This window comes from Embiotoca jacksoni, unplaced genomic scaffold (genome assembly GCF_022577435.1).
Source record: "Embiotoca jacksoni isolate LCO1_2020_lvr unplaced genomic scaffold, fEmbJac1.0.p SCAF_32, whole genome shotgun sequence".
Classification (NCBI taxonomy): domain Eukaryota; kingdom Metazoa; phylum Chordata; class Actinopteri; family Embiotocidae; genus Embiotoca; species Embiotoca jacksoni.
Genome location: NW_027185384.1, coordinates 4,205,275 through 4,222,236, shown reverse-complemented (window position 1 = coordinate 4,222,236; position 16,962 = coordinate 4,205,275). Strand labels below are relative to the sequence as shown.

General features: G+C 41.1%; 1 protein-coding gene across 1 annotated transcript in view; it reads right to left on the bottom strand.

Moving 5' to 3' along the window:
* Positions 1–873: 873 nt before the first annotated feature.
* Positions 874–16,962, bottom strand: part of plxna4 (plexin A4) — a 231,034-nt gene continuing 214,945 nt past the window's right edge. The window contains exons 29-32 of the mRNA XM_069164965.1: positions 12,990–13,159; positions 8,491–8,703; positions 6,714–6,864; positions 874–4,835 (exon numbers count right to left, since the gene is read on the bottom strand). Coding sequence (XP_069021066.1) covers positions 4,740–4,835; positions 6,714–6,864; positions 8,491–8,703; positions 12,990–13,159 — 630 coding nt within the window. The 3' untranslated portion in view covers positions 874–4,739. The remainder of the gene's footprint in view (positions 4,836–6,713; positions 6,865–8,490; positions 8,704–12,989; positions 13,160–16,962) is intronic.

Genomic DNA, 16,962 nt, shown 5'->3' with positions numbered 1-16,962 from the left:
GGATAAAACCATAGATTGAATAATGTGGCTACTTAAACTCTGGAATGATTTGAGCTTTTGTGCATCTCTCTAAAAACCACTGCGGGCTCTCTTTTCAACTTAGAGGTTGTGTCCTGCTAACTTCGTACAGTGCAGTATTATCCTTTGTGTATACTGGCATGCAAACTGTCAACAGCAAAATGAACAATAAGAAAAAACTCTGAGTACAAATGACACTTTGTGTGTGTTACTGTGTGGCTTTTCTTTGTTGCTCTGACTGGCAACAGAGAGTGGGAGATCTGGCTTCAACGTCCCTGAACACAAAGTTTGGCTGATATAGCGCCTGTCATGAGGAAGGGAAGGAAAATCAGGGCCATTTGGCAAAACACAGTGTTGTCTGTATGTGAGGAATATTGAGGACTGGATATACGTTTAATGACTCTGTGTGTATATGGTGTGTTGGCTGGCTCAAGCAGCATGTAACATAAAGTCCTTGTAATGCCTGGTGCAACGACACGGGCTCTTTCAGACTGTACCTGATTGGCCAAGCACAAAGCATGCTTGATTAACACCTCTCCAAATCTCGTGTTGATTTTCTTGCACCTGTTTGGGGAGAACAACTTGCATATTTTTGTTTTCAAGTGTCTGATTGGATTTTGATAACAGCGTAGCTCCACCCACAGCTGGCCTGTGAGGAGGTGGATGGGATCTTGAAATATTTATGAAAATGTGCACCTTGCAGGAGGCCAGGTGTTTCCTGGGGGATCAGAGTATTTCAGATTGAATGTTGATCGTCACACATAGTATAAATTAAATGTAGCTCTGATCAATTAGCCTCCAACAACACCATAGTCTGCAAACTGACAAAAAGGAGCAAAAACCATCAGAAAATGCTTGGTTTCATAATAAAGTTTATTCTATATTACAAATAGTATTTTGTTCTTGACTGCAAAATAGGAATGCATTATATTTACATACACAGGTATACAATTAATTATAACAAAGTTAGAGAAGCTCGCCTTATATCCCCCAGGTTTTGTTTTTATCTCTCGATAAGATACTCTTTATCTTTCAAATATGATCTAGTAAAAGTCTTTTCTAGCATGTTTGTGTAACACCTGCTATAACACTGAGCTAGGAGGACATTTTTAGTTCCTACATAAACGTTTGAAGGTGGAAACTTTATCTGTGCTCTTGGCAACCTTTGTTGCAGGGGGGAAGGGATGGGGCAAGGAGAAATGAAAGACAGGATGTTACACCGGGGGGCAGATTCACAATGACAGCTGAGGACTCTCAGCTTGTTATTTGTTAACACGCAGTTGTAAGGGGAAACTTTGGGTATCTAGACTCAGTATATGTCGGCTACATGAACGTAAGAGGTTTTGTTGAAATTGTCTAAAGGTCTTTCAGTAGTACGTTTCGTATAATGAGGGCCGGTTTAGCTTTAATTAATCCAGTTCCTAGATCAATCCTTAGTCCCCTCATTTCCTCTAAACAGATATTAATAGGTTTGGTGTTTACTACCCAAAATGTAGTAAATAATTTGTGAATGTACCCCTCCAAGTTGAAACAACAGACATTCATCATAGCTGCAGAAGGTAATTAATGGACAATGACTTGGATATCTCGCATACATTTGACACAGAAGCTATGGAAGAAACACTTACTTGCCAAACCCTTACACATAAGTCTGCTGTCAATGATAATGTGCCTCTCCTGTTTATCTGGATGATAAGTTCCATGTATACATAGTTTATTCCAGGTTTTTTTTTTTTTTTAATTTTTAAGACAGCTAAAAGTGATGGCATTTTGTGTCACACATGTTGACAAACAGATGTGTTCTGTTTGCTGCTTTTTTATGAAATTAACTTTTTTCAAACCACATCTGTTTGTATTCATGAGCGCCCATATTTTGTCATTTAAAAAAAAATGGGCTTCATCACTCAAAATGCTTCTTTTCTGACGTGGGCTCAACTGATGGAGAAAAAGAAAAGTTTGGCAATTATTATGTTGAGATAATGTAATGCAGAAGTCATCTTGCAAAACAAGATGTAATTGTAGTGAAGACAGAACCAGACTAAAGTTGTAACTTCTGTCTACCAAACATAAAACCACCAGAGGAGGCACAGCTGTCAGAAAACACCGCTGGCATGTAATGGTGGACTAAATGTGGCAGTATAATTCAAAATTGGGTACATGATGTCTTATGTGAGATCCATCGTCTTAAAAGGAACAGCTGACTTGTAAATGACTTTAAAGTCTCTAGGAGTTGTAGAAGTATATAAGTATCTTTGAGCAAGGCAGTTCCATTTCAAACCATCCAAATAGGTCGACATGCAAAGGTATACAATATCTGTTTTATTTAGCATCTACCACTTCACAAAAACCATGAGGCATGAGGTTCTGCAGTGGGGGCTGAACTGGATAAAGGTTCCACCTTAAACGAAAGTTATAGTTTTTATTACATGAACAATCCACTTTTTCCATCTCGATTCTTCCAAGCAAAAGAAAGATAAAAGAACACATCCACATCATCATTGCAAGGCTTAATTTTCTTATTTTTCACTTTTTTTTTTTTTAAATAAGTTTCTTAAATTGTTTACGTTTTACATGCGCTTAAAAAGCCAATAAAGGACCCAAGGTGGACCTAGGGCGGTCTTCACACATTCACATCACCACATGGGGCACGTTGTCAAGGCAAAAGAAAGGGCAGAGGTCAAAAGGTACAGAGGGCGCCTCCATCATCTCTCTTTCAGTCGCTCTCTCCCATGCTGGGGGTTAACATCCAACAAGTCTTGTCTACTGTTAATGTCCATCGTTTTCTGTTTGTCTTGTCATGATGCTCACTTCTTGCTCTGCTTCACCAGGTTTTTTTTTTTTTTTCTTTTTTTGAGGCTTGGAGAAGGCCACCCCCTGCCGCCACTGAGGACAACTACACTAATACAGACAAGAGAGCCTCAACAGTTACACACTCAAGAGTTGGGGTTTTGCCGTATGCAACTAGTTACCAGCTCCAAACGCTTGTGCAAAACAGAAAAGAAACTGGTAAGTCAGGAACCGGACAAAAAGGAGTGAACGGTGTGCCGAGAGAGGGAGAGACCCGGGACGACGGAAAGAGAAAGGAGGATCAGATCACCGTCGCCCATGGAGCCTCTCACCTCGACACACTGAGGTCAGAAAAATCACACAGGTTTCTTAAAGTTCCAGTCACAATATTTTTTTGTCCTAAAAGTGGTTGTCTTATACATAGTCCTTTTTTTTTTTTTTTTTTTTTTTTTTTAGTCAGTTCCTCAGTGGCACTTTATAAATACATTTTTGACCATTTTGAAAATTTCAAGCTCCTTTGGTTTTTGGCTGACCAACTAAGTCCATCTTGTTTGATTTCTCCACACAAAAGTCTTTAAATAAGAACATCCTGGGAAAGAAGTGCTACTCTCACAACAGAGACCCTTTTAGGTAGCAGTCAGCCGTCTCTGGCTACACTGTGTTGAATCATTTTTACTGATCAAGCAGTTTCTTACCCAGTGCATTTTCAGTCCGCTCTTCCCTTTACCTCCTCCAGGGTTGGCGTAGATATCTGGGCAGTCAGGATCTCGGGCAGCTGCTGATTGTGTGTGTATATGTGCATGAGTGTGCTTTGATAGACCGCCGTGGTGGCGACATAAGATTGGAAGTGGCAAGAGCCAGGCAAAGACTGCTCCCGGTGTTTGGATTAGCAGTCAAAACACTGTCTTCCAGAGTTGGTTGTGTGCTTCGTTTTTTCGTTTTTTTTTTTTACAAAGGATCCAGCTTGGGTGAGGACTCCAGGTTTCATCTAATAGCTTAATTTTGCAGTAGCCATTATAAGCCAAATGGAAGCAGAAATCATGAGCATTTCCTTACATATACGCCGGGCAGGTAAAAATGTGTGAATGTTGCAAAGGGCTATAGGCTGGGGGATGCTCTGCTTTGTAAAGTTTCAGTGTCCGTCATGTTTTGATAAAGGAAAAGTTCAGAGAAGTAATAATCCTTTCCTACCCCCGAGCAGTCTTTTTCTTAAATACAACTCCAGCTACATTGAAAGAACACAAGAACATTCTAGGTTTGCCTGGACTCGCCCCAGATTTCACGGATATGTATGCTTTTGCTTGAAGGTACAGTGTAAACTTGGCAAACCATCCTTGCATTAATTTTCTTCAGAGGTGTTCATTTGGCTTGCAGTCATCAGTTTTGATGTTTCCTCTTGATTCCGTATACTTAATATAGAACTACAATAAACTGAACTCTAGCGATGGTTTTATTTTAACTATCCTATTTTGAAAAGTTCTCAACAAAATGGACACCCGACATTGTGGTTTTTAAAGAATTACCTATCAGTGTAAATTCTTGAAGGCAACATAAAAATGTTTTTTCCCCTCTTTTCTTCCAGCAGGGGGACTGAAGTATGCCAATATGGCCAGCTTCCAAGCAATCACCCCTTGAAGCTCCCCCTGTGGTGAAGCTGAGGGATCCCCACCATTGCACTGTGGGAGACACCAACCTCAGCCCCGGACCACCCCTCACGTATATTCAGGTAAACTAGTCTATGCAGCAGAGTGGATGAGGAAAACAAAATATTTCTCAGGGAACAGGAAGCAGAAAAAAAGGTAGAGGAAGAAGTCATCTCTGAAAGGCGGAGGGAGGAAGTCACATGATGAAAAAAGATGGGGACAGGTCTTCGCTCAGGCACGGCTCGGTTTCTGACGGGGTCTCTTCCCAGTGCACCCTGGGAAGTGCGGTCCTCAGCTCTCCAGACTCATGAAGGCCACCACCTGCTCCAGCTTGAAGGCCAGCCTCTGTTTCCTGGCTGCATCGTCCTGCTCCAGTGCACACACGATCTGCCAGCAGGGCGGGAGGTAAACACAGACACACAACTCCGTCACTGAAAGTATTCAACAAAGCAGGACTCACTACTATCAAATCTGCTACATGACAATTACTAATCTGAGGCAATAAACTGTTTCAGTGGGTATTTTCTTACTTATTAGTCCTTATACAACCCAGTGTCCAAAAAAGTTGGGACGCGGTGTACGATGAAAAAAAACCCAACAACAATGCAATGATTTGCAAATAATTTAAACACATATTTAATGGAAAATAGAACAAAGACAACGCGTGGAAATTGAGAAATTATATTGTTTTTTTGGAAAATACATGCTCATTTTGAATTTGACTGCGCTGATTGCAAGTTGGCTCTCCTCTTTAGCTCGTTCAGAGACGATGGTTTTCGTAAATGTTCATGAGCCCATGCAGTGATTTTCACTACAGAATGTGTTATCAATACAGTGCTGCCTGAGGGCACAAAGATCATGGCCATCCAGTATTGGTATTCGACCATGTCCCTTGCGTACAGACATTTTCTAAAATCTTTTTATTATATTATGTGCTGTAGAGGATGAAATCCCCAAATTCTGCAAGGGACAAAGACGAAATTGAAAGGCCGCAATCTTATGGGCCCTCAGGCGGCACTGCATTAAAAAACAGACACAATGCTGTAGTGGAAAACATTGAGTTTCATTCATTAAAAGTGGGTACGCATAAATCTAAGCCTGTGTGTCCGGACATTTGACACACAAATCGGAGAATCATCTAAATTTTCTTTCCTGAATTTGTTCGTACTCTGCGGACAAATTTAGAATGACTTCAGACATTGTGTGCGGACAAATGATGACTTCCTGGCTATCTTAGAAAATGTAAACACACACCTTTTAGCATTTTAAAACTGCATTCATTAAAAAAAGGCTATAATAAACAGCAATATTGAAATCTGTTAATTTACTAATACATCGACCACTAAATAGGCTAACCATGAATTGATGCCATTTAATCCTCATCAATTGTTGTCTTGATTAAAATATTCACATATATATATTCACAGATAATTGCAAATATCATATTAATTATGAAATAAATTACCTTTGGGTGATGGTTCTTGCTGGATGTTATCACTTTCATACTCATTTCTAGGACTTATATTATGTTTATGGATGTTTGTCCAATAATTGCTGCCAGTCTCATCCTGGGCCATCAGATCAGGTGCTTCTCTTCCTCCACCCGTTTTTTTCTTTTATTTTTTAGGTTTACTTTTTAGGTTTACTTCTTTGCGTAAACTTTAATATTGAACAATTTAAAAAAATAAAACGTGCCACAGTGGGCACTTCAGAGGACACAGCAGCCTCAGTAATAGCAGCCAGTGTGTCCTTTTTTTAATTTAATTTTTTCAAACATAGTTTACGTCTGAGGGAACACTTTTGAGAAGTGTGCCTTTCCTGTCTACCACCTCAGACACTACTGTTTCAATTTCCGCTGTTGTGAAATTTTGTCTTTTTAATATTTGCTGCCGTCTTCTCTTCACCGCTTTCTTAATGATGAAGCTCCAGACAAGCAGGTGTCCTTCTATGACGCACTTGTCAATTTAGAATGATTCTGATTCCTTAACACACGCAAGATGGTGAGAACAAAATTGGCCGGTGCGTACGTGTCATGAATCTCTGGGTGATTTTGCGTGCGCACTTACTTTGCGCGCAAAGCAAGAACGTTTCTACGCACATGTTAGTGAATGAGGCTCATTGTCTTCATTAAGAAACACTTCATTTTCAGCAGAATGTTTCTTTAACTCTTCTTACCAAAAATCAATTACAATAGTCTATAATGTACCAAATCTTAATCATGTCGCTAACGTGTTGTCTAGAAGTGTAAATCACAGTGCTACATACCTCCTCAGTGTATTTCCCCACGTAGGAGTAAATCTCACTGAGAGAGCTCATGGTGTTGAACTCATTCATGTGCATCCGTGACTGTTCTGCCAAGTAGGCATTCATGTCCTGGTCACTGATCGCTGGCATCTTATTAATGTCTGAGTAGTACCTGTTAAAAGAGGGCAGGAGGGATAAACAAAGCATAAACCCATGTTACAAATGTGTTTACAGCAGGGAACGTTGTCAGGAAAACTGTTAAATGATTTGGAAAACAAAATACACCCAGTGCTGTGTTTTAATGGAGATGTTTTCCTCTGAGCTCATTACTCCTCGCCGCGGTTTACAGCAGTTCTTTGAAGATATTTAAGTAATGCATGAAGCACAGAGGCGACAAGTGTGTTTCATAGTAAAGGGTCTGAAATGGAGTCATCATGGATTGCTGAGAGGCCTTAGATTCAACCTAAAACACCACAACAGTAGACGTACACACACTGCATTGAGGTAAAAGCAATCAGTCACTGTCAGCAGCAGCAGCTGTGTTGCCCATATCAACTATGTTAATTAAAGCTGCCTATTTACATATTAAATTTGTGGAGCTGCAGCCGCTTGAGGACAGGCCCGGTGTATGGCTGGATAATTCTGGGAGTGTGTGTGTGAGTGAGAGATGATATTTGCCAGGAAACAAGTCTTCAGAGTAAACTGAGCAAAGGAAAAGGCAGGTGGATGTTGCTCATAGAGGTCAAACCCGTATCAACACCTGTTCAGTGCTGGAAGGCAGTTAGTTATGGCGAGCTTTGTCGCTCTGTGACTTTTTTTCTAATCCACAATTTTTCAAATTTCATTTGTATGCTCGGGTTAATATTCAGGTCCATGGTATAAATGTGCAAATAGCAAATGTGCAAATGAGTCTTGTTCAGACTGCCAGCCCAAATCCGATTTTTGGTATGTCCAGATCGTATCCGGAATAATTTTTTGCACGATGAAGGAATAATACAGAATATTGCAGAAGAGTGGGATTTCTATTGCAGCCATTAGCGTTAACATTTCCTGAAAATACCAGAGTATTCATGTTTTCTATTTAAGAGCAGTGTGTATGCATGAACCTCTGCTTGCAGGTACTTTTAAATACCTCCATAAAGGCTGTTTTTCCTGCCACCTGCAGCTGCTCTATTCTGTCCACACATATCATTTTTCTGCTTAGGGTCCAAACGTATCACTGTATGAATCAGCAGCGAACCCTCACACTTGTGTGTTTATGGGAGACCAGAGGCACACACAGGACTGAGTACGGTCCAGAGCCTGAAGCTCCTCATCTGGTTCCACCAATTCAAGCAGTGCCCATATATTCTCATCCTGAGGCTTGCTTTGTGACGAGGCGACAGACGCATAAATAGTCGGAACCTCTTCACAGTACCCCATCTTTTATTCAGTACTTGTTCACCTCCCCTGCTGACAAATAAATTTAATAAAACTTCCATTTTAACAAATTACCGGCTTCTGCTGCCTGAAACGCTCAACCGTTTTCTCTCCCTTTTTTCCCCCCACACACTTCTGCACCCTCCCAACACAGTGAGCCCTCTGTACTATAGATCTCATGCCCTGGGCGTTCCCATCCATTCCCGCTGTGTTGTAATTTGGATTGGGTTTCACAGCTCATAGATCACAGTGCCGCGGTCGTATTGTGTGCGTGTGTGTTGGAATGAAACATAGCTAATGCAGGTTTTCTGATGGTTTTCTCTCTCTTCAGCCAACAGTAAGTGGTGTGCACACACATGTACTGCGATGGACAGCTCACCTCTCCACCCAGCTCTTGTAGCTGGGGATGTCCTTGGCATAAAGCAGCTTGTTGGAGGGTGAGTCCTTCCCAAGGCGGTGTTCTGAGGTGGAGCAGGAGTCCATGAAGGTCTGGGCCACCACAGACAGACAGGCATCTGTGATGCTGCTCTTGTGGATATCAAACACAAACTGGGGGTTCTTGATCACATTCACCCAGAAACGCAGAGGTAGGCTGCAGGAGGGAAGAAAAAGAGAAGAAAGCAGTTTAGTGGCAAACTAACTGCAGGTTTTTCATTTTAACTTTTACATTACTGCCAAATAATAGTGCGTTAAGTGTGTTGTAGCCAATTTCCATCCAAATGGGTTTTCTGTAAATTTATTTGATGTTAAATATTCCTGGTGGGGGATGTTTCAACTCGTACTACCTTAACTGAACTTGTACTGCAAACTGTAAACTAAACGCTGACTGTTAGAAAAATTCGGAGAGCTAATGAGACATGTTAATGCACTCTGTGTTCGGCCTCCTGTCGGTAAAATTACTTTTGCATTGATTGTTCTGTTCCAGCTCAGTGACAGAAAGCTCAAATAGCCATTCAAACAGAGGAACAAAGAGTGTGAAGTAAAACAACAGTCTGTGTCCGGTTGAACTGTTCTGAGATTAAGTCCCCGTACGCCGTTTTCAAATTCGCTACAGCCAGCTAGTCAATAGGCATGAACATATTATTCGCCAGAAGGGACGAGGATTCATTCACTTTGCAAAGCTAGTACACAGGCCCTGCAGTTGCTGATGTGCTCTATTTGATGTGTGTGCTCAATTCAATAAAGCCTTTATCTTTAAAACCAGGTGGTGGCTGGCTCTCATTTTTTCAAGCAGAGTCCAGAGGTCCTCACTGGGGGCCGCACAGTGACACAGTTCATATTGCCTTGTTTGTGCAAGTGGGCCCTATTTTGTGCCTGTCCAGAATAATAAAAATATACAAGTCTGTTTATTTGCTGGGCTTGTTTCTGCCAAAATGAATAGATATAGGGGCCAACTTTATCTGTGTGTTGCAGTGAAAGGGGCTCAGGTGGTATTAAGAAAGAGCTGAGTGTTACTTGGCTCTCTGTATCTTTACTATTCTCTGGGCTCTGCACTTTTAGCTGATGTGGCAAAAATCAATCAGGAAAGACAATGCAGTCAAGGCTACACAGGAGTTTCTGTGTGTAGCACAACATCAAAAGGATGAAGGGAAAATAACACAAAAAAACCCAACAACCCTCAAATGCAATCATTTAAAATACCACCAGTGCTCCCCTATCATCCCCACTAAGCATTCATTCTAGCACAACCACCCACAAAGCCATTCAGATGTACAAACTAACAAAAGAGGATTTGGACTCAGGGGGGGACGACAACTCTGCATTATGACTTCAAAATTAATCTAAGCAAAGAATGTCATGGGATTAGGTGCGGGGATCAAAGGGATATTAACACTACTGCTGTGCTGCCTTGGTGGTTGACAATCTGCTCTTTCAATGGGGCATTTGATGCTAAAAATATGAGCCCCCCCACCCAAGCAATTTTGCGTGTTCAAAATGACCACCATTATAACATCTACATATTAAGCATTGAAAATAGGGAATGCATAGAAGTTCTGCAGTAAATGCATGCTGAGTAGTTTTATGTGTTTGAATGATCTGGCTTTTTGGTCAGGGATTAGGTTAAATCTCAGCTGCCAAGATCAAGATCAAGGGCATCTCTTGTCCTCGAGGAATTATGCTGGCGGAGTCAGAAAAAAAACCTTTTTATTAAAAAACCTGCATCCATTGATTTGTGACTATAATGTGCAGTAAATTAAAAAAAAAGTGTGATATAGGGAGAAAAAAACCCAGCTTGTTTACACAGTACTCTAATAGGAAGTATTTGTTACTATAAGCAACAGTTCATAGTAGTAGCTGTATTTAAGACAGGGATTCCAATGTTAATATTAAAAGAAGGATTTAATAGCAACTGCTTTTTCCTAGTAGGAAAGATTACCAACCAGTACTGACAAATCGTTGTAATTGTCAAGGAGTAAAAGGATCAGAGTACTAAAAGGTCTGTTTACTGTTCACTATCTTCAGTAAAAAGAAGAACAAGGAGTCCTGGTGTGGCATCACAGAGCCTTGATCTCAACATCACCATGGCACTCTGAGATTTCATGATCATACATAAGCAGTGGACCATATCCTAAGAAGAACTGAGAATGCTTGAACTACCTTCTGGCTAAGTGCTATGAAAAACTGTGTGTAGCTAAAACAATTACTTCTTTTTTAAAGGAGTTTTTTCTGTTTACTGCACTTTGAATTTAATTGTAACACTATTATTATTTTAGAGAACATCACTTTAATTTTAGTACCTAACATTTTTGCACAGTACGATACAGCCAAGTATCCCCGTAGCACCTCAGTAGCACATCAAACTGCCTCTTGCAGTTTGTACTGCTTGACACTTCTGACACACACAACCTCTGAACCTGCACTTGTCGTCCCGGTTCTGCAGAAGGGCCTGATGAATTTGCTTGCAATTGGCAGGCAAATGTCTCACATATGTTGCAATCTAGAGCATCCCGTTGGAGGCATTACAGCACAGATAAGGAAGTGACCAAGCCTGTTTTTTTTCACACAGCAACCAAAAGTTTGAATCAAAAACTTTATAAAGGTGACCTGCCTGGGCGTTGTCCCAACAAGGACCCTAGTAAGCAAAACTGCATTGTCTGTCATGTGAACGGCAAGGTGCTATTTACAACCTGATTAGGATGGTCTTGCATATGGTCTTCACTGTTGTGAAGGATGACTGATTGTAAGGGGTCAGAGATACTTTCCAAGGCTAGAATTAATCCTGGATGTCATCTTTACATTTCCTTCAGGTTTTAGATAGTGTGGCTGTTGTACAGAATTAATGGAAATCTGAACTAAATTGTGCAGCTCTGAAGGGGAGCAAGAATAATGGCAAAACAAGTATTCCCAATCAGCCATTATACTGTAAAGGCATAATCTCAACATTCACACTACAATATACAATTTAGAAATGAAAAGTGTTTTAAAATCTAATTTCAGTATGTATTGTGAAAGTCAAAACTTCTCTTCATAAAGCTAAAATAAAAAATAAAAACCTGATACGTCATATCTACAAATATTATGAAATAACATGACAGTGGTATAAGAAGAAAACTGCAGGCTGAGGGATAATTGAACAACGGGGTTATATCAGGGGACATACTGATGGAAGGGAAACCCTAATGGGGCGGTGGGGGTAGCGGTGTGGGTAAGGGAGCTCTCCCTGCGGTTGAAGTTAATGGCGTGTATGATGGCAATGGGACTGGTAGGTTTAATGGAATAGGGGGTCAACTTTGTAGGAGCACTGGCATTGTTATTCTGTACCATCAGACAAAACGAAGGCTTTTGTTTTAGCCAACACTGCAGTCTTTTGAGATGACTAAAGGTCATATGCATACGCACACACGGTGAGAAGCATAAAGACACAGACGAGATATCTGTGGTGGTATCCGCACACACCGTGTCCAATCTAGGTGGCTCTTTGTCGTAGTGTGTTATGACGAATTGCTGTTCATTCACAGCCCTATAGTGAGAGCCCATTAAATGTCTAATTTAGGAGCAACCCATCGTGCTCTCATTAAACAATTAACACGAGCTGTAAATGGCCCAAGAGCACAGGCAAAAGAAACACCAATCTAAGCGACCACAGTGTAAAGAAAATATTTCTTCCATCCCTCTCTCCATCTCTATATGTCCCTTGATACACATCAATTTTTTCATCCCATTTCTGAGGTTATCCTGGGACTTGGGCTGAGTAATGCATGCTGGGATCTTGGCAGAGGCTAGGAGGCTAATGAGATATTAGTGTGCTTTTAACTCCCGCTGCGTTCACTTCCTTTTCTTCACCTTTTCATTTCTCTGCTCACCCCATTCTTGTGCACTGTTAGTTATCTAACCCCAACCAATCGTTAAAGGTGGGCTCACAGAGGTCAATATGGTCCAAATTAATCAGTGGATATTAATTTCGAGGTGTACTTGTGCACCTGGCAGTGTGCATTTGTCACTATCGAGATTTCTACAGTGACAGGCATTTTTTTTGGCCCATTTAGCCATGATAATAGATGGGAGACTCTTGGCAGCCAGTTGGATTAGCCCCTTGTGGTTGGCTTTAATGAAGATTACATGCCCCTGTGGTTAATGGATATTAGGAATGGAAGAGGCGTGTGGTGACACTTGGCACTGACGGGGCAAAGCCAGGGCACTGCCATGTGAAATGTGCCAAACTGTACTGCATGGAGTACCTTTAACAGCAGAGCAGAAAGCAATACCCATGAATGAAGCCACACGGTTGTACAAATAATTAGGTAAACATTCACGTCCATCAAAGATCCAGGTAACTGTCTCAGAGCAGAGCCCACTATGTCATGGTGTGTGTCTATGCACATTTCTGTGTCTGCAGGTACAGTATTTGCAGATTCAGATGCTGAATGTTGAACGCACCAGTTGCTCTTCCATGTGTGTCGGACATGCGGGTCATGGATGTTGTGTTTGTCGGCCTGCTCGTCCAGGAAGTCAAACATGTATTTGATGGCCAGTGGCAGAGCGCTGCCTCGATGGGCCGTGCTGAAGATGGTCTCAAACAGGTCATCCACAAACTTCTGTAACGTACCCTGGAGTTGGAAAGGGGGGGATAAAAAGAAGTTTCAGGCTTCAGCAAATCGGCAAATGTTAAATCAATACTGCACTAATTGTAATTGTCTAATACATTTTGAAACACACCACTGACTACTATTGACAGAAAGATTGTCATAAACTTGGATATTTTTCTCTGTAAATTTATGAGTGTGCAGAGCATGTCACTTTGTCCCCTCGCTCCGATGTTTATGCATCTGACTCCGATCTCACAGACCTGGCCCCTAAATCTGCTTGCAGCTTTGATGGGAGAAATTGTTATTTCACAGCTGACTTTTAATAATATCTATGAACAGGAGGCGCATCTCCTAAGCCTCTTTGTGCTGCCGGATTAGCTCCCACACTGCACCATTGACCCTAATTTGATTTAATGTTGGCGACTTTAAGGAGGAGGAGGAGACGAGAGAAGAGAGACAGAGACTGAGAGAATCTAATCCTCTTGTAAAGAATGAGCTGATGGGATGCACGGGAAAAGGCGAGAGCGAGGGATGGAAATGAAACGACAGAGGTTTCCTATCAGAAAAGGATGCCATTGAGTGTGGCAGATGAGGTGTGTACAGGCACGGGCAAATAAAAATCCAATTTGGGTGGAGCGGGTGACCGAATCACAGAGTCAAGAGAGGTAGGAGAGAGAGTGGGGGGAGAGAATCCTGTTAGTTCGACAATCACGGCTATAATTCTAATGTGGCCCACATCCCAGACAGCTTATCCTTTTTCTATGAAGATGGAATCACATATCTCTATATCAAGCCCACGTGCCTTCCAAGTGACAGTATTAGCTGGCACGGGAGGAACACCTAGTGTTTTTTTGTGGTCACGCATACACAAGTGTACAGATACTAAAAACCTGTGTGTGCCTAAAGTGCTGAGGCTCTGACATTTTACGTCATCCTCTATCTCAAGGGGTGCACCAGTATCAACACTGTCATCATCACAGGGTTCTCTTGTTCCCTGGTGATGCTGAAACTGACAACACAACACCCCCCCATGACCATCTACCCTGTCATTAGACTGCACTCTAAACACAATGTGTCATCTGGATATTTTGATGCCGTCTGCCTCCACATTGAAATGCAAGGAAAGCAAACAATCACAACGTTGAGGATGGCAATGAAACGGGGAGGTGGAGACAGACACACACTCTCGAGTGTACAAGTGAGAGGAGAAAACGCAATCCTTCCCTGTGCCACTCCACACGTATAAACACATCCTGTACCCACACTCAAGAGTGTCACTGATGGAGCTAATATGAAAGACGTCAGTGGCGTTGCCAGGGAGAGGTATTTATTGGCAAGGTGAAAGCCAAACGCAGTCAATTACACTGCCTGTCTGCCCAATCATTTCTCACCAAGAGAGATGGCCAGCCAAGATAAACTGGTTATTTCACAAAAACAATCCATCTGGAAAGATGATGTGCTGTCTGCAGTCAAAAGCAACCTTCCTGCACTTGGGAACGGGATAATGGCAGGGAAATAGAGCGACTCACAGAAGCCGAGGGGCGACGTGTACATATGTGAAGTTGTGTGGAGGACCATACAGTATGTGTCACGGTGACAGCTGCTCCATTTCCCACCCTTTCTTCTACTCCACAACCTCCAGGTTGTTTATAAGTTTCTTTCATATGCTGTTTATTATGCCCTGTTTCATACTCACTGTTACACCTCTCGTACCCTATTAGTGGATCACCTGAATTTGCTCATCTGCGCTGTTATTGGTTTTCCCAAGTACAATAATAAGAAAAAGTGTGTGAACCCATTTGGAATTACTTGGGTTCGGACACTAATCAAAGTCATAAGTACAGAAAAACATAACGCGTCTAAGCTAATAAGACACTAATTATTATCTTCTTTGTAAAAAAGTTCACCCACTAAACATTCACAACGTTGGAAGCAAAAGTAAGTAAAACCTTGGATTCAATTACTGGTCAAATATCTTTGGCAGCAATAACCTCAAACAAGTGATCCCGGTCGCTGCTAAGCTACTTTAGCTCAACTATATTTATAGGATGTCTGGTGTGAACAGCTCGTACGAGGTCATTCCACATTATCTCTGTTGGATTAAGGTTGAGGCTCTGAACGGGCTCCTCCAAAAGACAGAACTCTTTGCTTTAAGTCATTCTGTAATAACTTTACTTTAATGTGAAGGGTCACTGTCCTGCTGCATCGATCAACTTCTGAGCTTCAGCTGTCAGACAGCGACTCTGGTATTATCTTGAAAGATTACCTGGCCAAACTTGGGAGACTTGGAACCATTTTGTCAGTTTGTCAGTGTCTTAGCTGGCCTCAATTGATAGGCAGTTTGGCAAACTGTGGACTGATAAGTATCTTTACTCTTTAAAATAACTTGGTAACCCTTTCCCGCTTAATGTAAATCAACAATTCATGACAATAAAATTTCTGAAATCACTTATTAAGAAGCATTGCTGAGTTCAGTAGAAACCTCTCATACATTGCAAATTCTAGATGTTCAAGGTTTAAGTCAAAGAGCTCAAACTCACACCTCCAATTGAGTGGTTGCTCCAATAGCTTTAAAATTAGGGAGAGGTCTACACCCTGTAGGATGCAACGACTGGAAACAATCACCAATAGATGGTCAGACCCATATATTTACGCAGCGAAAGTGGGTCCAGTAATACCAGGTTAGATTGGACAATTATTTAAAACAAATAAATGCTGATAATTACAAAGAGTTACTTTTTTTTTTTTTTTTTTTTTTTTCCTTACCACTGTTTACAGTAAAAGCTGCTGCTCATCTAAAATTAGGCTTACACAAAGACTCAGTTTGTGCTAAGCGAGAGAATAAAGGACCAAACAACAAAAATCTGGATTTCTTTGCATGTTATCTGGAGGTACGCTGATTTCCCAAACACGTAGCCGATTAATATTGAGACCTACGTAACACATCAGTTTCATGTGATCTGCTCATCAGAACACATTCCTGCTTCATCTTTCTATACCTGTTCATTGTAGATGTTTACTGTGTATGTGTGCGAGAGACACTCATTCACACGTTTTACCCTCCTGCCTTTGTGTATTTTCATTACATTTGCAGAACTAATGTTCTTAAGTGAACTGCTAAACACAGGCAGGCAGTGGATCAAAAAAAACCTAACAGAAATATGTCTAAATAAAATAGATTACAGCTTAAACATTTCCAGTTCGTAGCCTCCTTCTTTCTTTTACCTTGCCTGTGTGCCTGCCTGCGTTGCGTCTGATAGAATGGATGTCATGATGAAAAAAAGAGGGACAAGGTGCTTTAGGAGTGGATTGTTCATTTGCATTCAGCTGGTGGATCAAAGTCACATTTCCCTCCAAACTAAATTAACTTTTTTTTTTTTCCTTCTTAGGGGTCCATTGTCGCGAGGCACAGTCAAAGAGTCTCATTTTATAGCCATTTCTATTTCTGCCGGATCTTTTTTTTTTTTTATTACAAAAAAACCTGAACTCGCTACATGGGTCCTTATTTTTTTTTTTATTTTTTTTTTTTATATGCTGCCTCAATGCAACAGTAATGAAAAAAGAAAACAAAAATGAATATCTATTTTATCTTCCTCACCTGAGGGGATAGAAGAATACATTTGAATAATCTTCTCCACTGAGATGACTCATGCAATGTAAACATGAATATCTAAATAAAGTGAGGGTTTTCTGAGTCATCATAACACAGAGAGAAGGTTACATTGACCTTTTAACCTTTAGCTAGTAGTTAAAGATACAACTGTTGGAACGAGACACTTATTTTTGCTGTTAGATTGTATGTCCTGCAAAATTGTATAGATGCA